General features: G+C 38.3%; 2 protein-coding genes across 6 annotated transcripts in view; one reads left to right on the top strand and one right to left on the bottom strand.

Annotated features, from left to right (window-relative positions):
* The window catches only part of LOC137284716 (UPF0764 protein C16orf89 homolog), a 441,860-nt gene extending 427,757 nt beyond the window's left edge, over window positions 1-14,103 (top strand). The window contains exon 8 of the mRNA XM_067816637.1: window positions 14,092-14,103. The gene's annotated coding sequence lies outside the window, so the exon portion shown is untranslated. The remainder of the gene's footprint in view (window positions 1-14,091) is intronic.
* The window catches only part of LOC137284714 (prominin-1-like), a 70,860-nt gene that overhangs the window by 14,698 nt on the left and 29,626 nt on the right, over window positions 1-26,536 (bottom strand). For all 5 annotated transcript variants that reach the window (XM_067816629.1, XM_067816630.1, XM_067816631.1 and 2 more), the window contains exons 2-17: window positions 22,869-22,924; window positions 19,043-19,248; window positions 18,085-18,220; window positions 16,931-16,997; window positions 16,154-16,237; window positions 14,927-15,108; window positions 13,570-13,638; window positions 12,735-12,798; window positions 11,320-11,399; window positions 10,414-10,490; window positions 9,849-9,995; window positions 8,851-8,980; window positions 7,972-8,063; window positions 6,971-7,052; window positions 5,027-5,173; window positions 147-227 (exon numbers count right to left, since the gene is read on the bottom strand). In XM_067816629.1, the coding sequence (XP_067672730.1) occupies window positions 147-227; window positions 5,027-5,173; window positions 6,971-7,052; window positions 7,972-8,063; window positions 8,851-8,980; window positions 9,849-9,995; window positions 10,414-10,490; window positions 11,320-11,399; window positions 12,735-12,798; window positions 13,570-13,638; window positions 14,927-15,108; window positions 16,154-16,237; window positions 16,931-16,997; window positions 18,085-18,220; window positions 19,043-19,248; window positions 22,869-22,924 (1,700 nt within the window). The remainder of the gene's footprint in view (window positions 1-146; window positions 228-5,026; window positions 5,174-6,970; window positions 7,053-7,971; window positions 8,064-8,850; window positions 8,981-9,848; window positions 9,996-10,413; window positions 10,491-11,319; window positions 11,400-12,734; window positions 12,799-13,569; window positions 13,639-14,926; window positions 15,109-16,153; window positions 16,238-16,930; window positions 16,998-18,084; window positions 18,221-19,042; window positions 19,249-22,868; window positions 22,925-26,536) is intronic.

The following is a 26,536-nucleotide window of genomic DNA, read 5'->3' as shown; positions in this document are numbered from 1 at the left end:
CTTCGCAGGTTTTGACTTCTTGAACCATTAAGTTGGAACCACACAGGAACAATTTTTTTTAAATACATTGTTAACACATGAAAATAAATATCTCATGTTATGATCGCTTATCTTGATTCCAAAAACTGAAAATGTGAGCCACTCACCTGATTAGTTGTTGTGTCTGCAGCAGTCCTCAACTGTCCAGCCGCCTCAGTCAGGTTAGTGGCTGTTAGTTTCTTACTAGTCTAAAATGCAACAAAACATATATGAGAAATGTTCAGAAAAACATCAAGACTGATTTACTGAAGCTGGAACTGTACACCATTATCCATATTTTAAAAAAATATTCTAAAAATACACCACGCAAAAGATGAACTCCTCAAACAGATTTGTTGGATCAACTGGACAGACTTTAAGAAAAAAAAGTGCAGATGTCTGAAGAAAAGTTAATTGATGTTCCATCTGACTTCAGCATTCTGCATGCTGGTTCATTATATTTTGACAATACACATCTGAATTTAGAAGCCACACTGATGTAAATTTTAGTTTAAAAAAATATTGTCATAATTAACAGAAACCTAAATGTTGTTTGATAACATATATTAACATATATATCTGGCTGTGAGTTATGATTCCTAATACAGTTATATCAACACACGTATTGACTTCACTGAAAAAAGGTATTAGGCAACCCTGTGCTACTGACGGTAAATGATTTCAGATTCAAGAAAACTGAAAAAAGCAGAGAAAGAGTCATTTTACAGCCTAGAATAAGAAAGAAAGATTCATTGAAACATGCACAGGTTCATTTACCCTGCTACGTTCATGCAATGAAGGACAATATGTTAATAACTATGGTGTCATAGATAAACATTCACATGAGTTCTGTATCAAACACCTTGAACAGTATTTCATCATACTGCATGCAGGGTTGGCATGGGACTATAGCCAGAGGTGAGGCAGGTTCTTCACGTTGCATCCAACTTTGGTGAAGCCTACTGAGAAGCAATGTCAGGCATGATACTCACAAACCAAAAACAATAACCCAGGCTAATATGTAATTCAAACCATAATAGAAGACATGCATTCCTAAAGGACATAACCCATCACAGGGTCGTCCATGCACACAGCAAAACTTATTCATTAGCTCAAGTAGAATGTCTCTTTTCTTTGTTTGCTTGTTGTTTTACATCACACTCAAGAACATTCCACCTTTATGGAGGTGGTCTGTAAATAATCAAATCTGGACCAGACAATCCAGTCAACAACATCATGAGCATCAATCGATACAGGTTTTGATGACAGCCTCACCCTCCAATCCTCACCTCTTACGACAAGCATGGGTTGCTGCAGACCAGTTTAACCCAGCTCTTCACAGGTAAATCTCTTTGTGTCAGTGATTAAAATTGTACAGAAAATTGTAGCACCTGAGCAGCATTGCCATGGTCATCTCTGCTGAAATCAGTGACTGAGGTGGGAAGTTCAGCTTTACACCACATTCAGCAAAATTTCAGCTTTATTGTAGCGGTCTGTAAATAATCAAGTCTGGACCAGACAATCCAGTGATCATCAGCATGAGCATCAACCTATAAGATACAATGACGTGTCAACCAAGTCAGCTAGACTGACCACCAGATCCTGTTAGCCGCCTCATACTTGTCAACAAACATGGGCTGCTGAGGACCAATTCTAATCTCAATCTTCACAGATCTCTTTGTATCAGTGATTGAAGCTGTGCAGGAAGCCCTAGCACCTTCAAATGCACAAATGAATGTCCAGTATTTTGCAAACTAATATGAAGATAAGATTGATCTCCTGCCAGGTTAGGTCACATGTGACAATGCCCCTGCCACAATTTAACACCAACATGCATATACTGGCATCTACAGTATGGTTCAAAATTATTGAGAATAGCTAAAGCATTTCATATCATTAAACGAGAACAAATCAGATAAAATTGAATGTATTGTGAAAGTGAACTGACCTTTTCATGTTGTGTAGGTAACAATTTAATATTTTATCAAGTCTCCTTGAGCCTCACGGCACAGTCTAAGACGGGTAGGCATACTTCCTATCAGAGAGGTTAGTGTCTCGTGAGTTATGCTGTCCAAGTATCGGACCACTTCTCTCTTCATGTCTTCAATTTTTGTCAACCCCTTTTGATTCACACATTCCTTCATCATCCTCCAAATGTTCTCAATGGGATTTAAGTCAGGACTATATGCAGGAAATGGTAATGCAGTCACATTTTTCTCCTGAAACCACTGCTTGGCATGTTTTGCGGTGTGTTTAGGATCATTATCTTGCTGCAAAATCCAGTCATTTCCATAAAACATATGTGCACTTGGAAGGAGAAAATTATCTAATATGTTAGTGTAGCGTTGACTTGTCAGATTTCTCTCAAACACACACAGTGGGGTCGTTCCTAATAAGGATATCCCTCCCCATACATGAAACTTTGGGCTGTATTTAGGTCGTCGATACAACGGTGCTGACGCAGACTTTGTCCATATTTTCACATTATTGGGATATACCCATATTGAGCTTTCATCAGTAAAAATCACATTTTCCCAGTCAAAGTTTTCATGTGCCAAACACCACTCAACACGCCTGTCTTTATGTTCTTGTTTCATGAGAGGAGAAGGAATTCCAGTCTTTTTCTCCCATCCAAGATCAATCAAATTTCTTCTAACTGTAGATTTTGATACAACTGTTGATCCCCTTTCTATCATTTCATACCTGATGGTGGAGATGCTTGCCCTTTGCTTTTTAGACGCTAAAATTCCCAGCCGGACGCGATCTGAGAAGTCCAATTTTCTGGGTCTCCCTGCTCCTTTCTGGTGCCCAAAATCCTTTCCCTCTTTAAAATTCTTCCTAATCCTATACACAGTAGAAAGAGGAGTTCCTGTTCTCTCTGCCAATGTATTTACATCATCAATTCCTTGATTACACAACTCAAAAATCAACCTTCTTTTATCTTCAGCAGACATTGTTGACAGTGCTGAGGAAAATGACGTCTGCTACAAATTCAGGGGAGGTAACTCTAATTGTACTATACTCAGTAGGCCAAGATGAGTTACCTCCCTTATACCATTACTTAGTTTTAAGTATCAGTGAATCAGCTGAGGTGTTAGGATAGCTCAAAGTAAGAAGAAAAATTCTCAATAATTATGAACCAGACTATATATATCAGCATCATAACCTTCATCCAGTAGATACACCATATATAAACCATTCCCCTGCTTATTATATTCCTATAATAACTGCAACACAATGGCAGATAATAAAGTGCATCACAACATGATTACAGTCTGTCTGTGCATGACAGTGTGCATGACAGCAATACTCACTACACTAAGAATTGTAAACTAAATTGCCTCCATGTTGAACCACAGTCTACAAGCTGTTGGTACAAGTTTGCAGGTGAGATGAGCTGAACCAGTTACTGTACAGCAAGGCTAAATGCACAGTCTGACTACAACACTGTATCCCTACATGTCATGTGTCATGTCATGTCATGTGTGGAGAGACGACAGGTATAAGTCTGCTGTAGAGCAAGGCAACATGCACGGCTTGACTACAACATTCCATCCCTACATGTCATGTGTGGAGAGACGACAGGTATAAGTCTGCTGTAGAGCAAGGCTACACGCACGGTTTGACTACATAATTCCATCCCTACATGTCATGCTAACATGGCTACATCAACATTCCAGCCTACCTTATTCAGCTTAAAAAACAAGCACAAGTTGGCCATGAATTAATTGTTATGATGACTTAACAGGCAAGAGCATGTCAGCAATATTCAAAGGCCATGATTAACCTCATGTCATACTCATCCAGGATAGATAAATCCAGAGCTATGATTGTTTATGTCAAACAAAAAACCTAATACATGATTTCTGCTTATAATATCCCCATTTTGTTATTTCAATGCATGCACCGACACCAAAAACGGAAACCCAAAAATAGAGCAATCAACCCTAATGACAAAATTCAAATGAGTTACAAAAACCATCCTTGACCTCAGAGATTTCAGCCATGTCATTTCAGATACTGGGCAAGGTGCACTTGGGGTGTATTGATTGGAATCATATATTAAAATTCTTTGAAGAAACTAAACAAATGAATCATGCCATGAGTGTTTCATTTATCAGATAGCACACTTGATCAGCAGTGAAACAACACAGATGCTGAATCTGTTCCTATTCCTACTGGTACAGAACCCACCTCCTGAAATGAAGGGCTCAAACAGTGAACACAAAACACTAAAATGTGCATTGAAAAAGAAAATATCTACTGGAATGTGACCTGCTTCAGTACATGGATGATGGATGGAAAAACTGAGTAGTCATTATTAAGAAACAATGAAATCTGAAGCAAATCTCTCAAATACCTGAATCAACAGATTTGTACCTTGATTCTCATGGCTCAACATGGTCTTTCTCTCTTATTTAATCTCATTTAACTGTGCTAAATCAACATGTAAATAATCAGTCAGGGATTTTGCCTTGAAATATTAGGATGATTAAACAAGCTCCACACTGAAAATACAGAACATTTACAGGATATCTTAATGAAACCTAAAGAAGATATCTCATAACAGTGTGTTCATGTTAAGGTCGTTACAAACATTGTTTCAGTCATAACAGTGTGTCAGCTCCTTGTGAGAAAAGCCCCACACTGCGTTAGATAAGAATATGGTTTTACACCGCTTTTAGCAATATTCCAGCAAAATCAGAGCAGACGACATCAGAAATAGGCTTCACACATTGTACTCATGTTAGGAATTGAACCCGGGTCTTCTGTGTGACAAGCGAACTGCTTTAAGCACTAGGCTACCCCATTGCTCCATGTCTTAGACATGTATCACTTTGGTGAAACCCTTGGCCTGAGATACAGTGCTGACAAATCTGGAAACATAAACAGGGTGAATATGGGATTCAAACCTAGAATTTCTGTTGCCCCTTTGCACGACCTACTGTGCTTATGACAACTGAACTCTTTGAGTAGAAACAACACATACCTAAACAAAGAGTCTCACCTGAGTATCAAATGACGTGAAATCAATAGTGTCTAGTCCTGATCTGCCAAAGTCATCAATACTCGTCTTCAAATCATCACTGATCAATGAAACTGCTGGTAAGGTGAAGTTCTGTGCAGCTATTTTATCAATTGTTGCATCCACTTCCTGTGAAAACCAATGACTGTATTAGGAGATGGACAATATCAGTACATGATTTGCAGGTGTTTGCGTCTACTTTTACTCATCCAGGTTAATAATGATGAGACTGTGTGGTTCAAGAAGGATATCTAGTCTGGAAAAGGTGTGTTATAAATATCCTCATTATTACTATTATTATTATTATACTTGTAGCATGTTAACCTTCAGCAGGAACTGGGATTGTTTACAGACCTAACACATGAAAGTGCTCTTTAGGGTTCTCTTACAGGTTGAAATAACATGCTCCCTGAAGAATGAGTAAGCGAGTTTTGCTTTATGGTGCACTCAGCAATGTTCCAGCTATATGGCAGCGGTCTGTAAATAACCAAGCTTCTGGAGGAGCTGAACTTGCAAAATCAGCAACATGTAAACAAATATACTAATGGAACCAAGTTATACTGATGGAGCCAAGTTATACTGATGGAGCCAAGTTATACTGATGGAGCCAAGTTATACTGATGGAGCCAAGTAAAGCAACACACTGAAGTACAAGGACTCTTTATGTTGGTTTTTTTGTCCCACAGTGCAAAACAAATTATGCAAAGAAACCTGGCAATGAATAGAAGACCATTAACAAGTACCTTGTTGAGTGAGTCCCCATATTAGTTTCCTTGAGTATATAACTAAAAGAATGTTAGCCTGAAAAATCTTGATCAAGCTTAATAACATATGAAATGAGAAATTTTGCCATGGTGAACAGGTGTGAGTGAGTTTTGTTTTACGCTGCACTCAGCAATGTTCCAGCTATATGGCAGCGGTCTGTAAATAATCAAGTCTGGACCAGACAATCCAGTGATCAAGAGCATGAGCACTGATCTGAGCAACTGGGACTTGATGATGTGTCAGTCAAGTCAGTGAGTCTGACCACCTAATGTCATTAGTCACCTCTTACGACAAGCATAGTCGCCTTTTATGGAAAGCATGGGTTGCTGAAGGCCTATTCTACCCCAGACCTTCATGGGTCTGAGGAATAAGAAACTAATCACATATGGAATTGAAAGTGATTGGGTTTGGTTCAGTGTCACTCTTCGACAGAATGCCAGTAATATGATGCTCTCCTACTTCAACATGGTAGGAAACCTTTGGCTGATGCAGGTTTCAGATTGATAGCATGGGAATGGTGCTAAGAAACCAACCCACTGTTACTGGTTTCTGACCAGGCCAAGGGGGGAAACTATCTACTGTGGATGTCTACCTTCTTACAATACACATACACCATACTAATTGCATACTGTTCTAAGCATAAACATACAAAAACAAGAGTAAATATTTGATAACAAAATTTCGCTGTAAGGATTCAGTTCTTATCTAAAAGTTACAGTAATTGCCAATGAGACAATAAAGTTGCTAACCCCCAAAATAATACACTAGCGCTTTTATCAGACCATAATCTTGCATGACTTAAAAGTGTATTGTAACTTTACAAGTTGGAGAGAGTGATATATTTACAAAATTACCCCATGAAAATTCATTAGCCAATCAAACCTGTGAATGTGGACATTTACAAGGCTAGCCACAGGTGAATAGGTCAGTGGCTGTTTCTCAGACAGACAACAACACAGCGATATTAGTAAACTTGTGTAGTTGCAAAATTGCTGACATTACAATATTTAAGCAACACAGACCAATGGTATGTAGATGAAGGCTTACATGACGACGTTTAATGTAAATAATTTCGTACTTGCTATTACATTAAGAATACAAAATTACGAACATAACTGTTTCCCAAAGTCTCCTACCAGGTAAGTGAGGCATTCTACTTACATTCAGATTAATCAATGATGAAAGGTTGAACACATTTTCCAGCTTTAGGGCCTGGTACACAGCTTTGTTCTGTTTACAATCACTGGAGGAAAGAAAACAGATGATGATGATGATGATGATAATCCAAGCTGCCTGTTAGTCTCTAGAAGGTTATAGTCACAGGACAATATCTCACCAGGTACCCATGGTGGCACGTGGTCGTGTGCATGAAGCATAGATCACAGTCAGGTGAAGCTAAGCAATGTTGGGCTCAGATGGGTCACCATGTTAGACTTCAGTTCAACCTCACAATGAAGCACATGACACAAGTGGTCTCACCTTAGGAATGTGAGTTTGTTCAAAAGTGCCTCTGTTCACCAAGCAGAAAATGGGTACCCAGTGGGATAAGTCATGGGTTAACCAGGGTAATAATATTCAGATAATTTGGGCACTTCAAGCATGCATTATGCATGGAGCAATGTGTATGATAAATGGACTATTATTATTATATTCTGCTGGGTGAACAGATGCAATTTCAAACAAACTCATTTGCCTAAGGTGAGACCACATGTATCACATGTGCTTCATTGTGGGGCAGGACCGAAGTCCTAGAAACTCTCAGGAGTCAAGCTGAGAAATGGGCACCACACATAAATTACGCTGATGTTATCGTTTTGTAACAAAGAATGAAGAAGAACACAGAAATGAGATGCTGTTTTGATAACCCCAAGTGTTGGAGGTTGACTTGGCTCCTCATGCTAATGGTTCTGGCAAATTAGGGATGGGGTTTGGAGGCTAAACTTTACCCAGAGATGAGCGAGTTTGGTTTAACACTGCTTTTAGCAAATTCCAACAATATCACAGCTGGGGACACCAGAAATGGGCATGTAACCATGTGAAGAATTGAACCCATGTCTTCAGCGAGATGAGCAAATGCTTTAACCACTAGGCCCCACTGCCCCTACTCGAAGATGAGCTTAGATGCTATAAAAGAGTGAAAGTCCTGATAGGAAAATACTTACTCCAGCACCTGCACGAGATCAAATTTCACTGACGGATTTCCGTACAGTGTTCCAGACAAGTTGAACTGTTGGCTCAGTGGGTCAGTGATAAACTGTCAAATATGGAATGGTTCAGTTTGTTACATCAATAGTGGCATAAACATAACAGATGCACAACACACCATTTAAATGCTTATTGTATAACACATTTACACAAAGCGTGTCAACCAGTATTTTAATGTCAATACATCCACAAACAAAAAACTTTATTTCATATACATCAATATTTCAACAATTGTATTTTTTCTGGCTGCTCATTTATTCATTAACACAAAAACAATACAAATATCAGTTCGTCGGTTGGCTGTTTTATGCTGTACTCAGTAATATGGCAGTGGTCTGTAAGTAATCAGGTCTGGACCAGACAATCCAGTGATCCAACAACATGAACATAGATCTTCGCAAATGTCAACCAAGTCAGCAAGCCTGACCACCAAATCCCAATAGTCGCCTCCTACGACAAGCATAGGTTACTAGAGAGCAATTCTAAACCAGATTTTCACAGGCTACATATATCAGTAACTTGATTCAACATAATAATGCAACACCAGTGCCACACCTTTTTTTATCAGCCAATCAGAAGGTAGAAACCCATAGTAGCTTGTTTTCAGTTAATGGACACAAGTAATGCTATGACACAAACTACAATGGAAGTTGTCAAAACAGGCATATGTCCAATCCAGTTACATTTGTATCTTGTACATTTATCATCACCTCTACAACCCTGCACGGTGTCCACACTGGATTCTTTTTTAAGTCCCAATCAGTGCCAGGTTAGACAGTTTCCATTGTACATCAACTTTTTTGTAATTAATTGTTCTTCTGTGAAGGCTGACTGACCTTGAGTTCACTGGGATTATGGGCATCGAAGTAACGACAGAGCTCCGTGAAGGTTGGCCCGCCAATGATGAAGAATACTATGACCAGCAGCATCAGCAGCCAGGAGAAGATGAAGCTGAAGCCGACGCCACTGTAGGAACAAAACGTGACCGATAAATACAGAGATGCTGGAATCTGATTTTTCAGCTTGCACTAATTTTAATGAAGGGAGGTGAAAATGATTTTCACTTCTCAATGGCACATTTCAAAGCAAGTTATTCCACCTTAGGAATTATATGAGCATGGATAGGTTTAGTTTTTTGCCACTTTTAGCAATATTTCATGGACAGCTATGCAACACATGGCAAGTGTATTTTATCATCAATAGACAGTTAAGTAGGTGCGCTTGATTAGCTTGTCAAAAACCAGCATATCATTATCAATATATTTATTTCAGACTGGAGTGAGTGCATTTGGTTTTACACTGCTGTTGGCAATATTCCAGAAATAACACCACTGGGTCCACTAGAAATGGGCTTCACACATTGTACCAATGTGAGGAATTGAACCTGGATTTTCAGTGTGATGAGCGAGCACCTAAACCACCAGGCTACTCCATTGCCCTTCAGACTGGATTAATAGCTGATGGTACAATAGCTCTGTGGCCTCAGGCTCTAAAAATATGAGTTACTGGCAAACAAGGATAAGTTGAAGAGGCGAAGAGAACACATTTACAAGAAGGAGGCAATGAGCAAACCCATTTGGTTTGTGAAAGGTAGAGCAGATGTACGCAAGTGTATGTGCAGTGCATGACCATAAAACTGATTCCATGCATATAAGTTTGCAGGCTATGCACTTCACCTATTTCACTACACTTGCTCGTGGTCAACCTGGGGCCCCTTCACTCACAATGGCAAGCCCTAGTGGTGGCACTCATATATGCTTTTATGGGTCAATTGCCAGGTTGGTGCTCAACTTATCCTTGCTTGCCAGTATATATCAACCGTTTCCAAACTCACGCCATGAGGAAGTTGGCTCCAATGCCCTTGTTGCAACATGGGGCATCATATCCTGGTCGCTCTCCACATATTCCAAACAGCACCCCCAAGTAGTAGCACAACACAATCAGCAGGTAGACACTGCTTACACCGATGCCTGCGTACCACCTGTAACACATGACACAACACAGTTAGCTGGTGGACAATGACAACAATAACACAACCAGTAGGCACACAGTGACTCAACACAATCAGTAGGTTGAAACAGCTCACATGGATGGCTAAATGGATGCAAATAGATAACCAGTAGCTGAGTAAGTTATGAGAACTAAAACCTCCACATGGATTATTGTCAGCTTAAACCGTACACTCCAAAAGAGCTGAGAATGTAATAAAAACTGCTGTTGATCAATTGCCAGGTTAAAGTATGGAATGTGACACAACACTTGTGGTCTAACAGTATTACATGATGGTAAGGAGAATACTTGATTCAGGGCAAAAGCTTAAAATAAAGTATCTAAGCTGATTTGTTTCCAAAAAAGGAACAACTAACATATGAAACCAGTGATTTGTGAGTAGCACTTACACATAATCGTATATCTTCAACATGGAGGGGGTTGTTGTCTCATTCAGACTCTTCATTGCATCAGAGGCAAACTTTGTCTGCAACAGCAAAATATAAATATAAGTGACCTGAGTATTGATTCGACGCTATTTATTTTTGTCACAGAAGTGTTCCAATTACATCAGAATCGGTCATCTGAACAGGAAGACCAAGTGAAATAGGTCATACTCATTAACTATTTGGCTTAACATGTAAGCAGGTTGTGGACAGAATTTGGATCACAAGTAAGTCGAATCTTGGAGTTATCAGCAAGGGACATAACTAGAAATCACTTTCTACAAGTTGTTGAGTCAATAATGAAGCATACAATGTCATGGATAACTTCTTGTTTATTGCATTGAGAGAAATATCAGTTAGCTTGAAAATGGTGTGAGAATCTACAGAAGGTTCCACAGAAGCATTTAGAAGTTGGTACTTAAGTCAAAGGCAAATAATATGGATGACAACTTCTTATTGTATGTCACAACATTTCTGGGCTATGAGTATATATACCAAATACACAAGAAGCCAGTATAAACCAGGCCAACCAGCATCTGGACTTAAGTCTTAGGTTCCTGGCTGAAGGACACAACCCTGCAACCAAATTCTGGCCACTTAGACAAATGGGTGCCCTATACCCACTCTCCTACTTGAGGCAAGAAATAGCTCTTTCTTTTAAATTTTCCTTCTCTTTTAAATCATTACTTGATTGAGATGCAGTACTGGCCTACAAATATTAGCCTCCTCTATGAAAATTTCATCTGATAGTTTGTTTTTTTCAGAAATACTTTTTGATGTCTGAAGGCTCAGATACAAGACATCATTCAGAACAGTTGGACCTTCAGTTCCAATCAACTTTTGCTCTTGACAATTTTCGTTAAAACTTACAGTCTGATTGAACTGTGTCCTGAAATCTCCAATCTGCTTCTTGATGCTACTGCGGATATCATCCAACTTATCCACTGAAGCTGAAAAATATCAAACATATTGTCAAGATAGCATATCTATCTTGTCAAAGTAGACAAACATATTGTCAAGATAGCATATCAATCTCGTCAAAATAGTCAAACATATTGTCAAGCTAACATATCTATCTTGTCAAAGTAGACAAACATATTGTCAAGATAGCATATCAATCTCGTCAAAATAGTCAGACATACTGTCAATAGAACATATCTGACTCATCAAATAGTCAAACATATAGTCAAGATAACATATCTATCTCATCAAAATAGTCAAACATATTGTCAAGATAACATAACTATCACATCAAAATAGCTAAGTGTGTACATGAAACATTTATCATCCTCCCCAAGACAGAACACCAAAATCAGCAAAATTTCAGTTGTAAGGCGGCAGCTATAAATGATTAGGTCTTGACCAGACAATCCAGTATACAATCCAGTTCACATTGTAAACCAAAAGTTACTGTGTTCTGTAATCTGATTGGTTGAAAAACATGATTAAATGGTATTAGATTCCCGGAAACTGAAAGACTATTCACCGCGTATTGACACGTAAACAATTGTTTTGTTGTGTCATCAACAGTGGTGACGTCATTCAAATCATATTGTGACGTAAAGTTAGAATGACGTCACAAATGAGCAACTCCCGACGCTACCATGGGAACAAGCTGAAACGGCCAGCTGATGACACTTCACTGCTGTGTCCGTATTCGATGTAAACGAGTGCAGACACTAAAACCCCTTTGGTTTACTTTTGTGTTTACAATGTCGATAAACATCATGTGTTGGCCAATTTGCGGGTGTTATTGAGTATTTGAAGCACAGGAATATTTCATTTGAAACCTCCGGCTGACGCCGTCGGTTCCAAATGCATTCCCGTGCCTCAAATACTCAATAACACCCGCAAATTGGCCAACACATGATGTTTATCTCCTAACTATTTCCCGCAACACCATATGCTGTCAGAACACTGGTACTTTGGACTGGCAACCAATCTGGACAAGTGGGGTGCATGAGTTTAGTTTTATGCCACACTCAGCAATAATCCAGCTATATGGCAGCAGTCTTTAAATAATCGACTGTCGACCAGATAATTCCATGAACAACACCATGAGCGTCAATCTACTCCATTAGGATACAATGACATGTGTTAACCAAGTCAACCAGCCTGACCACCCGATCTCATTAGTCGCTTCTTCCTACAAGCATGCGTTACTGTAGACGACTCTAATCCAGATCTTCAAGGGTCCATTTGCTCACCACTTCCAACCATATATGGTCACTGGCACCAACTCTAAACCAGACTTTCCATATGACTCCAGGATAGCTGTTACTTACCCTTGATCTGGTCCTGGACTTCTCCAGAAGCATTCTGCTTGGCCTGATCCAAAGTGCCCTCCGCCTGATGCAGATAAACAAGCATGAGTGGTCAATACTTATCCAAGAAATGTCATGAGTGAGTGAGTGAGTGAGTTGTGTTTTACACCTTTTTTAGCAAAGGACACCAGAAACGGACTTCACACATTGTACCATGTGGGGAATCGACCCTGTGTATTCAGTGTGATGATCACTTTAATCATTGGACAACCCCACTGCTCCTAAAGGAATACAATTATCCTGATTATCTTATTCTGAGTGAGTGCATGAGTCGTGTCAACATGTTTTGAAAGGAGCTTCAGAGACACTAAATCTGGGACTTAATGACACTCGGCATTAAGATAATTTACTCCAGACTCATTGGTACAGTAAATCCTTTCACTTTCAAGACTTACAAGAGTTTCAAGTTACAAGACTTACAGCAGATCAGTGTGATACAAGACTCTTATAACCACGTTGTAGCAACATAATCTGTACAACTCTCAAATTCTAACCCACGTCAGTGAATTCTAGTATAAGATTGGACAGTGGGGTAACCAAGTGGTTAAAGCATTTGCTTGTCACACCAAAATGGAAATGTTTGGGTTTCAGAAGCCTTTTCTCAATAATTACATAATAAAACAATTATAGACTGGTGAATTTGGTTAATACTTGTTTTTATGGACCCGCAAAATGCAATACTGACTGAGGACAAAGTCAGTCATAAGTTCAAGGTCAGTATTGCTTTTCTTGGGTCCATATATGCAGGTATTGACCTCATCTATAATTGTATGGTATTTAACAAATCAGTGGTTACCTGGTCAATGAATTTTTTCATGTCAAGACTCTGTGCCACTTTGGTAGCTTGTGATGAAAGGTTATTCAGCTGAAATAAAATCAATCTCACAATTATATGAGAAACAGACCAAGATGAACTGGAATGATCATGAGTTACAACATAAAACCAGATGTAAGTAATCACATCTATTAAAACACTCAAATCTGAGTTAGACAAACTATATGTTGAAAACATGGCTGTCAACCCAGACAGTCTCTGTCAGTTTACACACCAGCATCACTTTTTCTTTGTTTTATTTAGATATCATAGCAAGTTTGCGGCAATGGTGAATTATTGTTGTTTCTCCAAAGGTGAGGTGAGGTGAGGTGAGGTGAGGTGAGGTGAGGTGAGGTGAGGTGAGGTGAGGTGAGGTGAGGTGAGGTGAGGTGAGGTGAGGTGAGGTGAGGCTAAGGTCGTCAGAAGTGAGATGGTCAGAGGCGGAGGTAGTCAGAGGTGAGGTGAGATGAGGTGAGGTGGTCAGAGGTGAGGCGAATTTGTCAGAGGTGAGCTGAGGTGGTCAGAAGTGTGATGGTCAGAGGCTTGGTGGTCAGTGGTGAGGTGAGGTGGTCAGAAGTAAGGGGGTCAGAGGTGAGGTGGTCAGAGTGAGTTTAGTTTTACGCCACACTCAGCAATATTCCAACTATATTACGGCAGTCTGTAAATAATCGAGTCTGGACAAGACAATCCAGTGATCAACAATACAAGCATCGATCTGCCCATTTGGGAACAGATGACATATATCAATCAAGTCAGAGACGCTGACCACCTAATCCCGATAGTCACCTCTAATGGCAAACATAGTCAGCTTTTATGGCAAGCATGGGTTGCTGAAGGCCTATTTCAACCCGGACCTTCACAGGATGAGGTGGTCAGAGGTGAGGTGAGGTGTCAGAGGTGAGGTGAATAACTGAGTGAAAGTTTATTCAAATCAAGTCAAGGCGAGGTAATACTAAACAGCATTTTAACATCACTTTCAAGATTAGTGATACAATGATCACCAACCCATCCCCACCCCCCATATATCCACAACAGACTGCTGCAGTAGTAGTCCACACTACTGCCATAATTTGGCAATGCTGTCAAATATTGCAACAGCATTAAATGACATAATTAATCAATGTAATCAAAAGGAATATGGGGATGCTATGAATGTCAAAGTCAGCCATAATCCTCCCTGTCACTACTCAAACCAAAGGGAAGTAACTCCAACCTGAAGTTCAAGCAGACAGCACTGTTGTTGGGCAAACAATTGAAGCACATCATCAGTTTGATAAAACTTCAAGTCAAAATGTAAGGCAGGACAACCCTTCCTTGCACCTTTTCTATATCAACTTACACCAGTGAAGTTAGCATCTGTCTCATACTGTGAAAAATTCAGTTGGTTACAACCAGAGGCACAGGCTGCAGTCAGATTGTCCTTTATAATTTTCAGCTGTGTGGTCAGATGTGTCCCATCACTCTGCAGACTGCCCAAATAACTTGCAACATCTGTTAAATCCTTCTGAGTTTCATTAACATCTGTAACAAAAAGTACATAAGTCTTCACACATTCACACAGAAAATTCATTACATTTCATGTCATTACTGGTTATTCTGTTATCAATCAGAAACAGCAGAACATAAATACATTCTTAAATCAGATATTATACAGAATTACCCATATTAAACAGTATCTGAATTTATAAACATTGGACATTTCTTACTTGTTTTTCAGAAAACAAGTAAACGCATGTGATCATGTCTACCAAAGGATGTATTATGAGGTTCACATGCACGTCAGGGGAGATAAATCCAACAGATAAAGCTTGGGAAGACCACAAAAAAGTAGGACAATATGATGGATGCTTCACAATTTTATTCAAGCTAAAACTGTAAATCTGAAACAAGTTTCAGGAAAAAAGGCATTCAAGGGGTAAGAATTCAATATCTTTCTATGAGGGAAACTGCAGGTCTGTCATATAACTTAATGACTTCCATCAAATAGCTTCAGTCATGTTGAGTGCAACAGTAAACATGCGCAAACAAATAATCATTGCTTTGTACATGCTGATCCAAAAATGACTTGGGTAACAGCGCTTGTTTCAAGAGGGAAATAACATGATCAATGTTTCACTTAAGAAAAATATCAACTTATTATGCTAACGTGAATTAAACTGTTATTTCTGAAATATCTTCAGTCTGCCTCAGCAAACAACAAGGCTCTGCAGATCAATGTCTCACCTGAGTGAGATATCATGTTATATCACTCAAGTGAATTACTGATAAAACTTGACGTCAAAAATACTTTCAGGAGGGGACACCATGAAGTTGGTTTCACATACTATGTGCGGAGTAAAACCCATGACTTTGGTTGGATAGGTGGCTGCTTCAACCACATGGCCAACCAGAAACTATAGTGGCGATCTCACTTACTTTCAAGATTACCATGATCAAACATAGATGTTTGTTCCTTAACACCACTGACATAGTACATATATTGCTACAGCCTTTGAATTAAATGATGCATGGCTATATAGAAACAAATATGCACCATGAGTATATTCAAGTTTAAACTCTCACTCACTTTTACTGAGATCCGTTGCCTGTTTAATAAGTGACGAGGCATTGACCAGATCAGCCACTCTATCAACTGCACTGCTTGCTGTGGCTGAAAATGGTGCAACATGAACATAAACAAATCATAATTCAAGACCAAGTATCATTTTTGAAGTTGAATTTCCATCATACCTTTGACAACTAGCTCACAACATTCCTTAAAGAACCTCAAAAGTTTCACAAATGACATCATCCATTACAACTATCACATAAATATTTGCAAAAACAGTGTGGGACATTTTGCAATGATGACCAATGACATCATCTTTATCAGACAGCTGCAACAGCATAGCATTTAAAGAAAGTAGCGTACATTGGATTAACAAGATTGATAAAATGCAAATGACGAAGCCAAGGAGAAAACAGATGATAAAGAGAAATTAAGGGTTAATGTGACAGTTTACTACTCCTTTTGCAAAGTTTCATTTGTATGGATATATATTACTTTTTCTCATATGCATTGGCAGCAGCTAGTGGTATGCTTGCCAAATGAAATATCCCCTACTGTTTTCAATGGTACAGTTAGACTTAAATGCAACTGTGAACAGTATTCTAGTTATTCCATACATGAGCGACATTTGAGGAAATTCCAAACCACGTGGGTCTCTAACCTTTACTACTACTTTACTGATTTACTATGTACTATGTAGGATGCATGAGACCAGCTCTACTCCAGGATCACCACAGGGTTCATCACCACAGTCTATGTATGTGTTATGTGAGAATAATATGAGAAATATCTTACTGTTGATTTCTTTAACCAGAGATGCCCTTGTTGAATCAAAGGCTCCTAGTGCTCTAGCTTGAACATCCTGCGGAAAAAAGAACATTAGAGTTAAAATTGATCTTTGAAAGTAATTTCCGTTGTGTTACACCTCAGCCCCAATATGATCAGGTTTGTTCCAGTAACCCAGTGGTTGATAGCACAAGTACAATCCCTATGTGAGTGAGTGAGTGAGTTGTTTTGACAGCAGTATTCCAGCAATATTCCAGCAATATCACAGCATCAGAAATGGGCTTCACACAGTGTACCCATGTGGGTAATTGAACCTCTGTCTTCCGTGTGATAAGCGAATGTTTTAACCTCAAGGCTAACCTACCAACCCTATGTATCTAAGCCTACTCAGTTTCATTTAGTTTAAGCACTGGGAATGTTTGGCACATAGTCTGTTCCACCATTCAAACAGATGCCTTTCTAGGAATCTCCTTCAAGACAGCATAACGACTGTCTTGGAGTAAGCAAGTGAATATGGTCTTATGTAGCACTGGAAGCATAAGCAAGTGAAATGCATATTATGCTGCCTTGAACAACATGATGAAGTCAAAATAATGAAAGTTCTAGGCATTTAGCACTCTGGTATGGCCCTCACAAAACATGATTCATTACCAGTGAGAATCTGAAAATACGATCCATAATCACAGGATTATTGTTTATTCAAGGGACTTAACACTGCATAGCAAGTGCTGAAATTCTCTAACAACTAGGTCAGATATGCCCCTTCTTAGAAAAGTAACATATGGTGTAATCATAGTAACAAAGGGCATAACATCTAACATGGAGCATAAAGGTCCATCACTGTAACTAAACATTCAAGAATGATGACAATTCTTATGGATATACGACTTTTTTATTCTGTGAAAGGCGACGTTTCAACATAGACTCTAATGTCACTGTCAAGAAAGTGTCAAGTATATACCCATTAGAAAGAATATTCAAAATGTAAAATACCAATAACAATCCCTCCATAACATCATGCAAACACATAAAGACTTGATGGATAACATCAATAACAAATAACATTCTGTTTGAAGATCAGACTTGCAATATCCTTAATGGGTATAACACTAAATACACGTCTTCAGATCATTATCATGTGATTTCCTCATAAAAACACTCACATCCATTGTATCTGCAACATAGTTCTCAAATCCAGTCAAAGCTTGGCCAAGTCTTCCTGCAAGCCCGTGGTTGTTTTCGTTACGTAGATATCGATGAATGAGATCATTGGTGACAAAGGCACACACAACTCCAGCTCTGTCCCAAATAATAATCATGAAAATAAATGCCTTTCATGTATTTTCCTATGATATGAATCCTTTCCAATGATAAATAATTAATGCCTGACAGATTTTAGATCTATAATAATTAAAAAGACCCAAACCAGGTCAAAAATATTTATCAACAACCTTCAGGTAAATATAAAATTTCAAAAGAGTACTGTATTATGCATACAATTGTTCATTTTCTTATTTATGATGAAACTGACCCAACAGACATCAGAAACATACATGTCTCTGTTGAGTATAAGCATGACAGTAATGAGTATATGCATTTCAGTGTTGAATTTAAGCGCGACAGTGTTGAGTATAAGCATGTCAGTGTTGAGTATAAGCATGACAGAGTTGAATATAAGCATGACAGTGTTGAGCATAAACATGTCAGTGCTGAGTATAAGTTTGTCAGTATTGAGAAAAGCATGTAAGTGTTGAGTATAAGCATGACAGTGTTGAGTATAAGCATGACAGTGTTGAGTATAAGCATGTCAGTGTTGAGTATAAGCATGACAGAGTTGAATATAAGCATGACAGTGTTGAGCATAAACATGTCAGTTCTGAGTATAAGTTTGTCAGTATTGAGAAAAGCATGTAAGTGTTGAGTATAAGCATGACAGTGTTGAGTATAAGCATGTAAGTGTTGAGTATAAGCATGACAGTGTTGAGTATAAACATGGCAGTGCTGAGTATAAACATGTCAGGTTGAGTATAAACATGGTTAGTATAACATGACAGTGTTGAGTATAAACATGCCAGTGTTGAGTATAAGCATGACAGGTTGAGCATCCATGATAGTACTTACAGCATGACCGTGTTGATTATAAGAAGGATGGTGCAGTAGGAGACACGCTTGCACTTGGCCCGTTTCGGATCCTTCTCCTTCTTCCTCCCACCACACTTGCCACAACAGCGACAACAGCAGAAACAACAGCCAACTATTGGCATGATGATGCAGAACAGGATGCCCACAGCCAGACACACAGCAAAGCCAACCAAGTAGTCCGTGTACTGAAAAATAGTAACATTATTCAAAACAGATACATAATCAGTTACAGAGAGTGGATACTGTCTAAAATCAGCCCATCCAGACTTTTGCAGCTGTTACAAAGCAGTAACTGGGCCAACAAGTGGTTGATAGTATGAACTGTACGCCCTGATGACAAAGAAGATGTGACACAATGTCTCTGTGAATGTCAATGAGCCTGTACTGCATTGCAGTGGGGGTAGTGGGATAGCCTAAAAGTTAAAGCATCCATTCATCACTCTGACAACCCCGGTTTGATTCCCACATTGGTGCAGTGTGTCAAGCCCATTTCTGGTGTCCACTATTGTGATATTAATGGAACATTGTAAAAGTGAAGTAAAACCATACTCACTCACAGCATTGTAATGGCACTTCCCATAAGCCTAATGGACTGCAGACATATTCTGACCAAGGAAATCCACAGAAAACAAGTGCCTGACAGTATGATCAACACTCCATGCTGCCAAAGACACTGTCACACAATGTCTATGTCCAAGAGTATAAACAACATGGAGCTACAACTTCCAATAAGCATAAGGAACTGTGAACCTATTTCGGCCAAGAAAACCCACAGGAAACCAATTTCTGAGAGCATGAACATTATCAATGTTAATCACTGTATACACCATGTATACATGTGTACAAAAAGTCTTGTAACCAGGGTCTTTGGCATGACAAGCAAGTACTTTAACCACTAGGCCACCCCTCCACCCTCACCTAGCCTGAGCAACAGATATAACAATAAGATGCCATCTTTCCTTCTTCAAATTTCTTTCTACATACAACACACAGTACAGAAAGGATTAACAAGATCCGCCATTATGCCCAGCCAACGATATCTTGTATCAAGATTCTAATTTCTGTTTCAGTTTCCTGTTAACTTGGTTTTATTTCCAATTATATTACTAATCATCACAAACCTGATGAAATCTGACCGAAAGTCTAGTTTCAAACAGATGAAGTCTATAAAATGAGATATCACACATATAAGTACTGAATAGCTAACAGTTAACAACAGGCTTCCAACCAATCACACCTACATATTCTCCTTAACCACTCATTGCCTATAGAATGTCAAGTCCGAAAGAAAACTCTAATATCTCAGTGAAATCGAATCTCCCTGATCCAATCTAACACATGGGTAGACTTCAGATTATTTTGCCATCATCTAGTCAGTGTTTTTGTCTTGAAAATGGAAAAATAACAGGCAGCTCAAATTCAAATGATAAAGGTTGGTCGCTGGCTAGTTATGGCTCTTTCTACACATTGCCTTTCTGAATGCCATGGCACACCCAAGACCCTAAACTCGCATTTGATTTCCCACATGGGTAAAAATTCACTCATGCTGCACCCAAGAGATTGTTTATCATGGGTATTTGTGTCATGCATATTCTGAGGATTTTGTTGAAGCAGATGGATGAAGCTGAATAATTTAGGAAATTGTCGTCTGATTGTCCTTCTATAAGACTGGGTGGTTTAAGTTTGAGCAGTTTCCAAAGTACATATTGCCTATAAAAGATTCTGACCTTCATGCAGAGAGATACGATAACAGTAATCTGAAGTTATTGTTTATATTATATTGTCCTTGATTACACAAACATGCCCATCTTCCATGACCATATTTCCAACACTGCTTGAGTGAGAGATTTAGTATGGGGAATTAAAATGAGTGAAAAGGTTGGGTTGTTGATCAACGCCACACTAAGCAACATTCTAGCAATATAGAAGCAATGAATCTTGTTTTATACCACGTGTAGCAATACTCCAACAATATGAGCGGCACCAGAAAGTATTCCCAAACCTGTTTTAAATATACCCTGTCTATTTAGCACAGCAAGCAAAGGTTTTAAACATGAGCTTTCCTTCTGAACCATGTACAAACTGTATGACTTGTTTCAAACATTATGTCCCATTTCTTCTTTCAGCATGTTCTCAAATGGAGGAAAGAGTCAGGTCCTAGACATTTACACTCAGCTGCTTCTCGCTACACTACAATGTCATGAAAGCAAGGTAAAGACAGGATTCATTGAGGTCAAACATATTCTCATGAAAAATGCAACTGTTGTATCAAAACTGTACACATTATCATAATAATGGATATATCCTAAAAACTGGTTTTATTGATGCTTAAAACTCCTTGCCAGACATTAAGCCTATGATTTTCTTCTCCCGACAAGATTTCCTTTCTGCTGGAGGTGGTAAGGTGTTTATCCATGTGTGATCTGTTGCCCAGTTCTCCCACACTGAACAGAGTGTGTCTTTGTCGAAACCTGATTAGGATTGGTGAGACGACTACTATGTACATAATCAATAGCATTCAACATGCCGTTGTCAACTTCAGTCACACACAGCTGGTGTAACTAATCAATGAAGAGATACCTGTCAATCATTGATTTGGATGCTGTAATTCACTGGGGATATGTCTTGCTCTTTTTATATCTTTTCTGTCACACTTTCCTGTCAGATTCAAATGTCTTCAGGTTAACTAGTTATGTCAAGCACACCACCATAAATTGTCTAATTGTATAGGTATGATTTGATTTGAGCACTGAGAAAGTTTTTACACCATTGCAGCACTATTCCAGCAATATTATGGCAGAGGACACCAGAAATGGGCTTCACACATTGTACCCATTTGGCGAATCATATCTAGGTCTTTGGTATAACATACTTAACAGCTCGCATTCAACACAAAACACAACTTTGCAGATTCTTATACTTTTCAATATGGACTCCCAGTACAAATTATCAAAAATATGTGCCAAACATCTCTATACAAACACAATGAGCCCTGAGCGTATCAGCAAATGAACCAGCTAATGACGGTGTTAAACTTAACTACTTGTAAGTGCAAGAAAGTAAACCCATGTACAAATATTGCACTTTTGATTTGTGACTGAACGCTTAGAACTTTGTTTATTTCTATTTTCATTATCAGCTATTATATGTCATGAATAAATGATAATTGATATTTAATTATGTTCATTTTCTTGGAAGCATCCCAGCTTTATCCATTTGACTAACCCATCACCCATGTGAATTTTGAAACTTGTCACCTGACACTGTTCTGATCAAATCTGGATGTTTTTCACAAATCACACATTTTAATATATCCTCCCTGGGTAATTCTCATGTGTGAAGAAAGCTAGAAGAAAAACATTCCTGGAGGAATTTGAGAGAGATAGACTATCAGTGAAGAGTCTTCCCTGAGGAATTCCTGTGGGGGAAGAATATTATTACAGTAGAAGCCCTCCATTCCAGCATGCTCTCAATATTGGCACTTGAATTTGTGCCATTAGAAACTACATAATTTATGATGATTTATATACCCTCTAATCCAGTATCAGTCTACTCCATACTTCAGCATAACAAAGATTGTTTATACAATAACTGACCAAAGATCATTCTCAGGTTGAAAAGTAAAAAAGTTCAGGCACACTCTCTATACTGGCATTTTTTGTTGGTCCTAACAAATGCTGGTTTAGAGGGCTTCTACTGTATGTCACATCCCCAAGGCATTATCTCCTCAATAAAGAACACAATCAAAATACCTTCATAGGACATCTAGATGACAACACTTCCACATAAACCAAGAGGTACTCACATTTTTCCATTCTGTCATCTCTGCTGGAAACCTTCCTTTTATGAGATCTGTTACATCTGAAAAAAATATGGCAATACATTAAACCTGATTAAGACCAAGGGTATTCATGTTTACACTCATGGATTCACTTTAGTGGTGTAAGGATTCACTGACAGTATCAATGTTTGCATTATGAAATATGTACGAAAAAAAAAAAGACATCCGTTGATCAAAGGAACTCTCGATCACCTAGAGCATGTACTAGTTGCATGGGTATGTGTGCTACATAGATATCCTATCCTCATCATTTAATGGCACTGTCATTTGGCTACAAGCATCATTTTCATGACTTATTGCCATTCTTTTTGTTTTACAAAAAATAATATCTTGATCTTAAGGAACTGCACATCAGGGCCTAGATTTTCAAAGCTCTAGATAGTCAGAAGTGCCATCCATGAAATTTAACCTACAGCTATCTCAGCGCTAAGAGAAAATGTAGACCCTGGTTTGTATTATACTTAACAATTATTAATCATAAAGTATTCATGAATATATATTCATATTTGTTACCATATACTTGTGAATCAAACTGCATTCGACTGCAGCCATATTTGACACACTACTCAAAGGGATTGGGAAGGAGAACTTTGACCATGGGCCATTTTCAGAATTATTAGCCATTATTTTAATTTAGAATGGGCCACTGCCCTTGTATCAGTAGTAAACGTCAAAAGTTTTATGGGCCATTTCTTATTCTATTGTGCGAAATGACCCATTCCCCTTGCCTTTCCCAATCCTTGTAGTCATAGTGTAACAATGCCTATCATGTCAGCTCTATGGCTATTGCCAGTACATCTGTCAATATCACCTTGCCAGTGAGTGCTGTACCTTGCCAGCTTTCAACATCTGGAGCAAAAAAATGTCTTTAGGAATATCAAAGGTTCCAAGCTGTTGACCAGATATACTGAAATCTTGTATTAAAGCTGTTGACAGATTCGGAGAAGTTGATAAATATATCTATCAAGCAGCACAGACTGCATTGCTATTCACTTAAGGAACTCAGCACTCAGCCATACAACTTCACATTGAAATTTCCATTAAACCACAGAGTGCACTTATTTACCTGGGAGGGGAAAAGGAAACAAAGCAGAGAGAAAAAGATGCTGTCACTTCATCATGTTTGGGGAAGTAAAACATTTTTTAAGGATTAAGCTATTATTATTAATTTGATTCCACCAATTTCGGAACTGAAAAAAATTAATTAATGGTACAATATATGCCCATTTTATACTGGTTTAAACCTTCAAAACTTGAAAAAGCAAAGTTATTGCTGATGTTCAATAGAATTCTTTCTCTACATATCAATATTAACTCTAACAGAGTATCACAACATGCAAATTTGGAATGCTACAATCATTCAGTTGAATGACAACAGAACACATCCGGACAGCAGATAGCAAAAAAAGACATAAAATTGAAGTATCTCTAATAGATATTGATCAAAATTAATATTTAACCAATGTGGTATCTAGGTAGCCATGCAAGCCTTAAGATGTTTTCTTCACATTATTATCAACCAAAAACGGTTTTCCAAATTTGCTGCCACAGGCACTTTGTCTAAAATCCAAGATAAATGACTGGTACTGTGTATGAATGTATCATTAAGGCTCATAGATTCACTGATTGCTCAAATCAGCCTGATAATGGACCCACAAGCCCTTATCATAAACCTGAAATTCTCTTTCATCATCTCATTTACATCTTATCTAAAAGTTCTCCACTTGAGTGGTCACACAGATTCTGAGGAATTACACAGATCATGAAGATTGTCACCATGCCATGATATTGAATTGCCTTCCTTCGAATAAAGTGGTAAGATGATCCTCCAGTAGTGTTGTGTCCGCTCCATGACACCAGACAGTTTAGTGGAAAATAGTATTACTGCTGCTATCAGCTTACTTGTCCTAATACGTAACTCTTATCCTATCATAAGTGTTATCCTATTGCTGCAAATCAGGCATTGAGGAAGTGCTATTGAGGAATGGCATGACACATGGCAAATGCATTTCTATTGGTGACTCTCCCAAAGATGGTGGGACATAAATACATGTATGCTCGACATTTATGACACTTAGATATATCTACTCATATGCTCAGTAAACAAGTTTATACAGAAGGCTACTTTGAAATTTTATTGCTTATGTATTACAGCACAGAAGCGGTTAGTGAACAATCAACACTTTGTTATATTAATAAATTTGAAGACATACTCAAGAGGTTAAAAAATCCCATCATCCAACACCTGGGACAAGTCAGTTTTCATTTCGGGCAATAAAATAATGGTATCTTACTTATCTGTGGGCTACTAGATTTCTGCTTACGTTTTCAACGGCAAATAAACATGGATTTCATTTCATATCTGCTCAAAAAAAAATGTAGCTATTAAATTTCACAATGACAATAAAGTAGTTATCTTAGTTCTTTGCTATTTATCACTACTCAATAAATGGCCCATTAAAAATTAACATCAGTTACCATGATGAGTCATTCTCTCATAATTACATCATGATTATGTCATGAAAAACTCAAGGCAAGTGGAAAATTAGATCAAGATCTGTCCTGTGGCATGCTGCTCTTACTAAAAAAATTAAACCCCTGCTTACTGTAAGCAAAGGTTTCATGTGTCACGTAATTTCCATGTGTTTGACTCAACAATTGAGTACATTTCTCCCAAAACATTTTCATGCAAATCATAGATGACACAATATTTCACCATATCTTTATAAACAAATTTGTTACAAACAAATTTAGTGCTAAATGATAAATAACAACACATTGCAACAGATTACTTACAACAGATCACAACATCACAAAACATTGCTTTCACAGTACTTGTTTTATTTAGAATCAATAACATAACCATTTTTGTGACAAAATATTTTCCTGAATCCTAAATTTAGAAATATCTCCAAAAACATTCACCATAAGTCGCCATGATTTCAAGTTTTCAGTTTATGTAAAGGCCTGTATGCAAAATGTATCCAGCCAAATTGTAGGTCATTCTGAAGGCAGATTTGTAGGCCAGTATTGTGTTAAAATCTGTACACTAAATTGTTTGTCATTCTGTAGACAACATTAAGGCTATTTGGAATGACAAACTGTAGACAAAATTGAATCTAATATGTGGTCACTGATTCAAACATGTTGCAGTACATACAGGCAGAATGCATCAAGTGTAGAGAGTTATCGGCAGCTTATTATGTCTACCAGAACTTTCATGACAGCTATTTTCATATCCAAATCTATATGTCAGTATTAAATGCAAGGACATGTGTTCAACACTGATAGGGCAAATCACAGACTAACCTAACTTAGGCTTACAGCCTAACCTAATGTTAACAGCTGCCTGTAATTATTTTAGTATGGTCCAAACAAACTAGTGATTGATAGTATGATAACCTATCACAGGGCCCCCTGCTTGTCAATAGATGAAGTTACACTTACCAAGTGATAGTCCTATGAGCAAGGCATGTGCAGCTACGAGTAGAATCAATTTCATCGTCATGCATTGTATGTGCACTAGCCTACATATCTACCTTTCACAAACCAACTGGGTTTGCTAATTGCCATGCGCTGCCTACTTCTCTTAAACGCACTCTCTGCACCTCTGCACCGAACTTCTCCTTGTT

This window comes from Haliotis asinina, chromosome 5 (genome assembly GCF_037392515.1).
Source record: "Haliotis asinina isolate JCU_RB_2024 chromosome 5, JCU_Hal_asi_v2, whole genome shotgun sequence".
Classification (NCBI taxonomy): domain Eukaryota; kingdom Metazoa; phylum Mollusca; class Gastropoda; order Lepetellida; family Haliotidae; genus Haliotis; species Haliotis asinina.
The sequence above is the reverse complement of the archived record's forward strand: the minus strand, read 5'-3'. Positions and strand labels throughout refer to the sequence as shown.